The 11,108-nt window shown below is 34.0% G+C and overlaps 1 protein-coding gene across 4 annotated transcripts in view; it reads left to right on the top strand.

Moving 5' to 3' along the window:
• The first annotated feature begins 2,635 nt into the window (after positions 1-2,635).
• LOC100252352 (uncharacterized) overlaps positions 2,636-11,108 on the top strand; it is a 35,976-nt gene continuing 27,503 nt past the window's right edge. For 2 of the 4 annotated variants that reach the window (XR_002031960.2, XM_010662864.3), the window contains exons 1-7: positions 2,636-2,972; positions 3,744-3,824; positions 6,819-6,956; positions 7,829-7,939; positions 8,036-8,086; positions 8,188-8,288; positions 9,065-9,158. Coding sequence is in view for 3 of the 4 variants with exons in the window: in XM_010662864.3 (XP_010661166.1) it covers positions 2,808-2,972; positions 3,744-3,824; positions 6,819-6,956; positions 7,829-7,939; positions 8,036-8,086; positions 8,188-8,288; positions 9,065-9,158 (741 nt within the window). In the remaining variant the exon portion in view is untranslated. Of the gene's footprint in view, positions 2,973-3,743; positions 3,825-6,818; positions 6,957-7,825; positions 7,940-8,028; positions 8,087-8,187; positions 8,289-9,064; positions 9,159-11,108 lie in introns of those variants that run through there. The other 2 variants (XM_010662863.3, XM_010662865.2) reach the window with 2 other exon arrangements.

Raw genomic sequence — 11,108 nt, 5'->3', positions numbered from 1 at the left:
CCCAAATCCACCCAAGAACCTAACCAACCAAGCAAGTGAGTCCCCAAAAGCACTTGTAAAGCTTCCTTAAGCAATAAAGCTTCCATTCTTTAAGAGTTGCCTACTACGTCTTATTAACCTAGCAAGTTAATCATTAGGAATAAGGCTGATTTAGCAAGATCAAGTGTCTTCACTTGTCTAAGTGTCGCACGAGCTTAGGAAAATACTAAGTCCGTGACATGAGAGAGAATGAGTAGAGAGATAGAAAGAGAGAGAGAGAGAGATAAAGGGAGATGAAGATAGAGTTGGAGCTAAGGGTGAAGACCCTGCCCTACAAAATAATCATTAACTCAACACTCATGTGCCTTAAAACATGTAAATACACAACAAAGGTACTATGAGAAGATATCCATTGATTGATTAATTAAACACCACATTTCCCTTAAATCGAGTTCAAACTTGACTATTTGAACATCCGTAGTGGAGTTGTCAATTTGTGGACCCATATTTTTCACGTACATCCCTATTCGAAACGACGAGACTCACTTTTTATCGTGAAAATTTGATTTTTGAAAAAGCTGGAGTTGCCACTTATTTTAGTTTATTTTTAAATGGGAAAACAAAATAATAAATAAAACCCTAATGCGACTCATTATTTAGAAAAAACATATATGCAAAAACCGAGTGTAGATTCATGGATCAAGTTACATATCAGAAAGGTACGGTGAAAAGCTGTAGCACCCCTCTAAGCTCGTATAACTACGATCTCTACTAAGCGAATTGAGAGAATTATGACAATTAATTAATTAATCATGCATACCAAGATTACTGACACAAACAATTTCTTGTTTTTAAAAACACAAAATAAGATTGCAGCCCCCAAATTTTGGAAAAATGCAGGTCTACAAGGATCTTTTCAGAGAATATTTTTTAGTTATTTTTTTTTTACTTATTTTGAAGGGTTGTTTTAAGAAATAAATACACAAATATAGAGAGTAATTAAAAATAAAGCACTATCTATAAAAATATATCTTTAAAACATATTTAAACACATTTTAACTTCTAAACGGATATTTGTTCCATAAAATATTAAACAACGATTTTCAAAAGCCGTTTTTTAGAATAGTTTTTTAAAACAACTACCAAATATGTCATAAGTGCCTTCAATTTAAAGCAAAAATACATGTCATACCGATATTATTGAAATATGTTAGAGAAACAAATTGAAAAAGCTTTTCTTGTCACACATTTTTCTTCAAAAAAAAAAAACAAAATGCTAAATCATAGGAATTTCTTTTCCAATTTGTTTCTTCAACATATTCAATGACATAAATTAAACTGATTTTTGATATTTTTATAGTTTGCTTGATAAATCATTTATAGAATAATGGTCATCGAATCAGAACTTTGTAAGGTGTGATAATTAAGAAAACTATTTTAAAATTTATAACCTATTATCAGAAACAAATTAAAACAAATTAAAATAGGAAATTTTTCACTTACCTCTTGTTTGGGAAGAGGTTCTCAAATCCTAAAAGCATTTACAAAACATAATTTTTTTAAAGCATTTGTATAGTAATTTATTCATATTTAAAACCACTTGGTTTATGTGGAAAGTAAATTTTCATTTGATTAAAATTTTAAAAATATTATGTATCCTTAAAATTATTTGAGTATTTTCTAGATAAACATTTGATAGAAGATTCTCCTAAACACACTTTCATTGAAAAATACTTTCACTAAAAATATTTTAAATAAAAATACAATTAAATGCACTCTACAAATGTGTTTGATAGTGATTCTAAAAAACGTTCATAATATTTTTAACACTTGAATGATAAGATTTTTCAAGTGTTAAAAATATTAGAAGCGTTTCATAAAATTATTGTCAAATGAGCTTTAATAATGTTAAAATACAATAGAAACTAGACTTATATATAAAACAATCGAAATGATATATATATATATATATATATATATATATATATATATGTATATATAATTGACTTCATTGTTTAAATCATATTCACTAAACCCCTTTAAAATATAGGTTTTAAACATAAAATCCAGTTATATCACATGACACAATTACTTCTATTTTTAGAATGTCCACTATTAAACAAAAATTTTTTAAAAAAGTCATGAATATGTAGAAGACATTATCCCAAATCATGAATATGTATAAAACTCTAAAAATATTAGAAAGTTTAGTTTTGAAGATAATTGTGACTCATCCTTAAATTGTATTTACAAATATTCTACTTGATAACCTCCTTTCATAAAGGAAAAAAATGTAGAAAACTTTGAAGAAAATATAATTTTTATTGTTAAAACAATATCCCGAGCAAAATAGAAGAATGCATTGAAATTAATATTTGGTTATGCAAAATATTAAAGAAAATGATTTTTTTTTCATGTTTTATTTATCATCCAAAATATAAAAGAATAAAGTATAATTAAAATTATATATTTTGAAATGAATTAATCTTTATATATGAAAGTTTAAATATAAAAATTTATTTACTAATATTTTTTTTTTTTTTTTAAATTTCATTTCCTTCCACTTTCTCTTTTCCTTTTCCTTGTGTATTTTCCTTAAAATTTTCAAGAAAAGGAGGGAATGGAGAATGTACGTAGATAGCCAATAAAAATTAAGTATTTTTCTCGAGATTAACCTTGTCCATTGCCTTTCCTTAAACCCAACCTGGTTTCCCTAAACCTAAAGGACCAAAGCACTGGTTCTGTGTTTCTAACCCAATTCCTCAATCTGAAATGATGGTGTGTTGAGGAGCTGAGGGAGAAGTAGAGAGGGAGAGAGATAAAGGGATATGGAGATAGAGTTGGAGCCGAGGGTGAAGACCCTGTCCTACAAAATCAAGGCCTCCTCCCGGGAATCCCCCTCCCAGAAGGCCATTCACGTCCTCGACACTGACCTTCGAACTCACTGGTCCACTTCCACCAACACCAAGGAGTGGATCCTCCTCGAGCTCGACGTACGTTCTTCTCATTTCCTGTTTGGTTGGTCAGAAATTTGAGGCTAAGAAAATGAAATTCTGGGACATGGAGGAGTTTCCTCATCTGGGTTGTGTTGGTATTGCTGTTTTGGAGTGTTTTGATGGGTCTGATGCCCCTTCATGATTGAAAATGCAAGTTTTGAATTTCTGGTTTTCTTGTTTAGCTGCCCAGAAGACAGAAAATAAATAAATAAATTCTGGGAAATGAAGGGGTTTCCTCAACTGGGACATGTTTTTATTGATGTTGTATATTATGCAAGTTTTAAATTGCTAATTTCTAGTTTAGTTGCCCCGAAAGCAGAAAAGAAAAATGAGGTTTTGGCAAATTAAGGAGTTCCCTCAACTGGGTCATGTTTGATGGGTCTTGTTTTCGGGTTGTTATCTTCATGGGCCTGCAATCCCGAATAATTGAAATGAACTACTTTGTGTTTGTTTGGGTGCCCAGAAAATTGCGATAGAAAAAGAAGATAAAAGTCTGGGAAGTCGAAGTTCCCTTTTGTTTCTGTTTTTTTTTTTTTTTTTTTTTTTTCCGGTATTAGTAAGTTAAGCCAAGGGGCAGAATATGTTTTCCATTCATTGCAATGATCATATCTTCTTCTTTGCACTTGGTTTCTGTTTTCCTTTCTCTTTTTTTAATCACTATCCTGCCTATCAAAGTAGAAATTGCTTTTCATTTATTCAGTTATCTTATATTATAAGACACCTTCATGCGTGTTTGAAGATTTTCTTCTTTTGTTTTCTTCACTGTAGGAACCTTGCCTACTATCACACATACGGATATATAATAAGTCTGTTCTTGAATGGGAAATTGCAGTTGGCTTGCGGTACAAGGTTAGGGACCTGAATTAATTGATCCTTATCAGAATGTTGCAGTGTTTTTCCCTACTGACAAAGTTTTAGAGCTTTTGTTTGTATAGATATGTTTTATTTCATTTCTTCATTTAAGTTGCAGATATTTAGTTTCTAGTGTTATTTTCACAATTTGAATTGTCATTGTCATTATTTATTTTTAAGGCTATTTCAACCATGTTATAAGATCGTGCTTGTTTTGTGATCTTTTACCTTTAACCATAAGTGAGAGAGGAAGGAGAGGAGAGCTCCAATTTGAGAAAATAAAAAAAGAAAAAGAAAAAGAAAATCAACTATAATCTCTCTTTGGAAGAGGATAGCAAACATAGGTTATAATTAGTGAGAGAACAATACATGTCTGATACATAATTGTTCATAAGAAATAAAACATCGTCCTCAACCACAATCTCTCTTGGTAGTTAGACTTGGGCTTGTCCAGCTAAGGTGGGTGTGAATGTCATCTAAGGTAGCAGAAATACTATTAACAATGTAATGGTAGTTATCTGTGACAGTTTCATAGGTGGTTTTACTTGTACCTAGTTTTCCCCTTGTAGAAATTGCAATGATATTATTGATCTTTTGTTTGTCATCTATCTGTTGCCCCTAGATATTCTATGCTCAATAAAAATACCTTGTCTAGGTACCAAGGGTCATTTAGGAATGGCAACTCAAATTAGTATTCTAATAAGGCTGTTGAGGCTCATGTCTTAAGATTGGCCTCAAAGTGAGGCATTGCAAATTAGCCTTGAGGTTTTTTGTCTCAATAAATGGTAATCAAGGCTTAAGCATCACCCTATTAAGGCTTATAGCATTGAGGCTATTGATGCTAAAGCCTCACATACTCAAAGTTGTTAATGGTTGTAAGGCCTTATTAGGTATATATTTTATAAGAGGTTTAAGTCTCAGTGTTCAATGTTTTGATGGGTTCTATGCTTTTGTGGGGTTTCAGTATTGATTTAATAAGTGTTTTTTTTTTCTTTTTTTTTTTTTTTTGTGTGTGTGTGTGTGTCCAACATTAGGGTTAAACCTTCTACAAAATAAGGGATTGGCTAGCCTTTTAAATTTAGGGGGAAAAAGGATTGAAAAGAAGAAATACAAGAGTTATATATTGCTACATTGGTTGAGCTCACATATAATCATTATCTTATTACTAATAAATGAAGGAAAAAGACTACTGCAATTTATGGGTACAAAAGAATAATGGGTGGACATTAACCCTAGTGGGAAGGATAGTAGAATAACTGAATATGATTATGATTCCTTAAAGGATCTTATTGGTGATGGTGATAGTGGTGTTAAAAGATTTTTGATGAGCCTTGGGAGAGAGTTGAATTTTTAGAAGAGAGAGGAAGTAAATTAACATCTATTTACAATGACAAACAATTTTAATTTTGTCATTATAAATTTTATTGTTTTTGTGTTATTCAATTTATATGATTTAGAAGTATTTTTTATTTTTCACGAATTTTATTTTTATTTATTTATTTGTTTGTTTGTTTATATTTAGACTTATGCCTTTCCACCTTGAGGTTTATATTTCATCTCATTTGGGCAGAATGCCTTAAGATTGCCTTTAACTATTTAAAACTTTGACTCAAATTTCTATGGGTGGACCTAATTTTTAGTGGCTACGAGGTTTCTGTTAGCAAACATTCCCCCATTGATGGGCCAAAAAAGTATTGCCCAACAGGCCAATGCTGAAATTTGGTGGGAAGAAGAGTCACTCATTCTTATTCCACTGGGATTTGGTTTTAGCAAGATTGGTCAGAGATTTCCTTCATAAAGAGGCCCTATACATATTCTTATTGCAAGGAATGAAATTGAAAAGTCTTATTGCCAGGAACTGAATTGAAAAAAAATGAGAAGAAGGTAATCAGAAGTGTATGGAAGTTAGGAACAAAAAGTGGTCTGGTTTGTTCCCAGTGAATGCGTATATGTTCTCATATGAATGTGATTCTGGTTTTCTTCTGTCATTCAGGGAGCTCTCCCCATACTTGTGTTTGATAATTGTCCTACCTAGGCTATCATCCGGAGGGTTGAGGCCATTCTGCTCGAGGGCATATGGACTCTTCATCCGGGGTTTAGGGCTTCTGGAAAAGAATGACAGAAAGGTTCCGGTTCCAAGAGTGGGAGGTCATAAATTCATGCAAAAACTTCAGTGAAAAGTAAGCTGAGACTTTGTGAGAATGACACCTTTAAAATTATATGGAGAGAATTGGATAAGACACCCAAAGAACATTACGAATATTGTCAACTACTCTGGGAAAATTTTTGTATAATTGTGCTTCACTCCCATATCATATTTTGGGGTATTGAATCTTCATCTTCTCCACAAAAATTTGTTTATCAGACGCTGTAGTTTTCTTGTCCAACTGTTATTTTGCTTTTATATTAAGTATCCTGTTATTGTGAATTAACTAAAATTTTTATTCGAAAGGAGTAGTGAGATTACAAGAAAGATTTTTGGTTGTCTATCAGGAGACTGGACTTGTGTATGTCTAGATAAAAATTTGCTGACACCCTTTATCTTGACTATGATATGATTTGTGGTTAGGGTAGTCTAATTCAACATCAAGAAAGCTCTACAATAGGATACAAGATATTATAAATGGTCTTCCAGAAGAGCTAGAGCCTGTAAGTTCACCAGAGTACCAAATGGTTCCTGACCAGAAAAGATGCTGAGGTTTTGATATATGCTACTTAATAAAAATGCCCCTTTATATGTGGTTTCTCTCTATCAATAGTCAGGGTTTTGTTGATGATTGCTGTAAAGCAGCTGCAACTTGCACATGAGTGAAGCATTTGCTAGTAACTTACACTTGCATATACACTTTAATTCCTTGTCTTGTATAGGAAACACTGCCCCTAGTGTTCATTGAAATTGCTAATGCTGCATTCATGTATGGAGGTCTATATTGTATGATCGGTATAGAAAAAATAATTACGTACATTTTAGTGACTGATTTTCTTTACCAGCCAGAGACATTTGTAAAAGTTCGCCCACGCTGTGAAGCCCCTCGACGTGACATGATCTACCCTGTGAATTACACTCCATGCCGCTATGTGCGAATATCTTGTTTGCGGGGAAATCCCATATCTATTTTCTTCATTCAGGTAATGCATGATACTTGTCTTTGCCTTTTTTTGCTTTAGGTTGGAACTGCCGTTTACTATATGTTCTCTCTGTTTTAATGTAATAAGACGGAATTGTTATTCGATGAGTTACTGCCTTTCACTGTTCTTAATCATGCCATATGATAAAAAAACTTCAATGCTCTAATGCAAATATCAAGCTTCATATGATAAGCATAAAACTATTCTTTCTCCTGAAAATCTCTACAATATTCATCTACCGCTCAAATCACATAATAACATAAAAATTATTAGTTGTACTCCAATATCAAGCTTTATGTGATAGGGAAAAAAATAATTTTTCTCCTGAAATTTTCTGCAATTCTCATGTATTTTCTGCATTTTGTATGTGCCAATATTCTAATTACTTTGGTTCATATGCTTTCTGTTGAAAGAATTAGCCTTCTTGGTTCGGCAACCATGTGGTGTATTGCACTGTTAATTTGAAGGTTTTCTAGTTATATGGAGGCCACATGCTGTTAAGTTGAATGGTTTTGGAAAGTTATCAAGATCTAATTTGTTTCATCTTTTATTTGGACCCTTTCAATTGTTTGTTAGATTAATTTTAGATTTGTTTTGGTCTATCTTTTATCTTTTAATAATATAGAGTTACTTGGCTGATATGGAAGGTTGTTGGCTTTCAAACTTTTTTTTGCAGGATGACTTTCTCTTTATGTGTTATGCCAGCTGATATTCCCCTTTCTGTTAAAAGTCCTATCTCAAAGTTGAATCTAGAACTTCTTTGAATCTTTCCTGCTTCTGCTGTGATTGTATTGTATAAAGTTCCTGTCATATTCTAATTTGGATCCTGTTTAATTGTCACTAAAGTTATTTGTGCAATACCTACTTTGCAGCTAATAGGAATTTCAGTGACTGGCCTTGAACCGGAGTTTCAACCTGTTGTTAGTCATTTGCTGCCACAAATTATTTCAAACAAACAAGATGCTAATGATATGCATCTTCAGGTGGGTCACGATATTCATGCTATTTATACTTTTTCCTTTATACCTTGTTTCTTGTATTTTCATGTTCTTTTGTCTCTGATGCCCTTTAGTTTATAGTTGCTTCAAGATATAACAAATCGGTTGCTTGTGTTCCTTCCCCAACTTGAGGTATAGTTTCAATCTTAGTTCAGTTGAGGAGCTTCCTCAGTGTTGTCTTTAAACTTCTTTCTGCTGCAATTATGGTGTGCATGATGCTTTTCACTGAGCAGGGAGATCTTACCAGTTTTCCGGATGCTCCAGAGCCTAGTATACGTTTCCTTGCTATGCTTGCTGGTCCATTTTATCCGATTCTGCACATTGCGAATGAAAGGTTTGGCCACTCTGCTGATGATATATGCATGCTCCTTTCTAGAATTAGAGTCCTAGAGTTCTCTGCATAATTGTTTGTCTTCTGACATGAAGTTCAACCCTCTAACCTTTTTGTAGCCTGGTTGAGAAAATATCGTGGATAACAAGCATACATGTTGTAAAATGCTTAAATACTTATCTAAATGTCATATATTCTATCTATTGTCACTTCCTCGTGTAGAAATCTTTTAAGTCCCTTTTTTCATCCACATATAACAGGGAACTGCTCTACATGATTTTTTTTTTTTTGGTAGCCAGATATCTATTCGTTCAAGTGCTTCAAAGGGCAATTTGTAGATAATTATGATTTTTGTTGTTGATAGAGGTAATTAGATAAAAGATCAAATAGGTGAACCCTGCCATGTAGAAATTACACAAGGGACACTCTGGTAAAAGGCAAAGAAAGAACAAAAAACAAAAGACACGACCAAGAGCCTCAGACTACACATCCACTCAACAAAATCAAAGGGAGACGAATTCCCTTCCCCTAGACCACAGCCAATACCAAAGGAAAGAATCCTTTAGTGTCAATGCAGATTGCACTGACCTTCACAAAGTTCTCCTTTTTTTTTTTTTTCCTTTTAGATGCACCAAAAATACATAGTGGGGCAGTCCTCCTGACTTTTACCAATAAAGCTACTGCACCAAGACAACATGGTAGTTTACCAGACTGCTTTCCTTCATACAGATTATTTAACCCTAGCGAATTTATGTTGACAAATATTCCTATAATGACAGAGAAACTGCGAGGGCTTTGGGCAATATTTCAGACTCTGAAGCATCTAAGAACTGTCAACCAACATCGGCTTTAACTGTTTCCTCTAATTTTGAGGTAGCTTCTTCTGTGGCTTCATGTTCTTCACTTTGTGGCCTCTATTCTTTCTTTAACTTTTTGTTCTCATCTATAATGTTTAGCCTTTGATTTAGTATGCATAACTCTCTGTGCGTATCTTGCTTTCAATCTTGCCAACCTTATTAAAGGTCTTGTGTAATATCTTATGCAAAAATGTCATAATTTAATTTTGATGCAAGCATGTTGTTTTTCTAAATTTACCTATCTATCTTATGTTGATGTTGTGCTTACCAAACTCAGTCAGACGGAGATTAGAGAAAATCCAAAGGGACTTCCTTTGGGGTGGGGGCAATTTGGAGCGAAAGCCTCATTTAGTAAGATGGGAGTTGGTGTGCTTAAGTAGAAAGGGGGTTTGGGGGTCAAATGCCTTTCCATTCTCAACAAGGCTCTTCTTGTGAAATAGAATTGGCGCTTCGCAATTGAGAGAGAGGCTTTGTGGAATCAAGTAATTAGAGGGAAGTATGGAGAAGATAGAGGGGGTTGGTGCTTTTGGGAAGTGAGAGAGGCACATGGTATGGGGCTGTGGAAAGGAATAAGGATGGATTGGGAGCTGGTGAGTGATAGGATGGTTTTCATTGTTGGTAACGGGAGGAGGGTGAGATTTTGGAGGGATAGATGGTGCGGGGATTCTCCCTTGTGTGTGTCTTTCCCTTCACTTTTTGCTTTGACTGTTGATAAGGAAGCGTGGGTGGCAGATATTTGGGAGGCTGAGGGGGGTTGGGGGTGTTGGAACTCCTGTTTTTCAAGAGCTTTTAATGATTGGGAGGTAGAGGAGGCGGAAAGATTTTTGGAGCGGCTGCATGGTAAGAGAGTACTTGAGGATGTGGAGGATATGGTGTCCTGGACTGAAACAAAGAGTGGAAAATTCTCGGTCAACTCTCTCTACTTTGCTCTTGAAGCGGGCTGTCCGTCTTTGTTTCCGTCTAGCTATATTTGGAATGTGAATGTGTAGCCCAAGATTAGTTTCTTTGCATGGGAGGCTACGTGGGGCAAAACCTTAACCTTGGATATGGTCCAGAAAAGAGGACGGGCATTGGCAAATAGATGCTTTATGTGTCTTGAGAAAGAGGAGACCATAGACCATCGTCTCCTTCATTGTTCAAAAACAAGGGTTTTATGGGATTTACTATTTACTTTATTTGGAGTGTCTTGGGTGTTGCCTTCTTCAGTTACAGAGACTCTTCTAAGCTGACATGGTTCTTTCGTAGGCAAAAAACACAAGAAGGCATGGAGAGCTGCTCCTCTTCACATTTTTTGGATGGTTTGGAAGACGAGAAATAGATTGGCATTCAAGGATGATATGTTGTCAATACAGAGATTGAAATACTCTTTTATTCTTTCTTTTTGGTATGAGACTAAGTTGTTCATAGTTGATTGCCCTCTAACTATAGCTAATTTTATTGATTGGTTGGGCTCTAAATAGGGTTGCTTTTTGGGCCATCTATGTTCTTTTAGGCCTTTTTGGAGGTGGGTGTATAGGTATTGTATACCTTGAGTCGCCTTTTTGGCATCTCTTTTATATATGAAATTTATTTACCTATCAAAAAAAAAAAAAATGTTGTTTTTCTAAATTTTCTATGTTGGGTTTAGTCATCATGCATAATCTTCCCAATCTTATTATTACAAGTCTTGGTAAGTTTTTACATCCATCAATAAAAGGAAGTCTTGGTAAGTTTTTATGCTGAAATGTCATATAATTTATTTTTGATGCAACTCTATTGCTTTTCTAAATTTTCTATATAGAAAAATTGATGCTACTTGTTCTGATCAATCAAACTATCACTGGTTCTTCATTTCTTTTCTGCTTTGGTTTTGTGTACTTGACAAGTTTAGTTAACCTCTGAAAATTCTATTTGTGTTTTGACTGTCTTGTTGCTTTTATTTAGTCTATAAAAGGGTTCTGCTCAAAAAACAAAAAAGGGTTGCTTT

This window comes from Vitis vinifera, chromosome 15 (assembly GCF_030704535.1).
Source record: "Vitis vinifera cultivar Pinot Noir 40024 chromosome 15, ASM3070453v1".
Taxonomy (NCBI): domain Eukaryota; kingdom Viridiplantae; phylum Streptophyta; class Magnoliopsida; order Vitales; family Vitaceae; genus Vitis; species Vitis vinifera.
The sequence above is the reverse complement of the archived record's forward strand: the minus strand, read 5'-3'. Positions and strand labels throughout refer to the sequence as shown.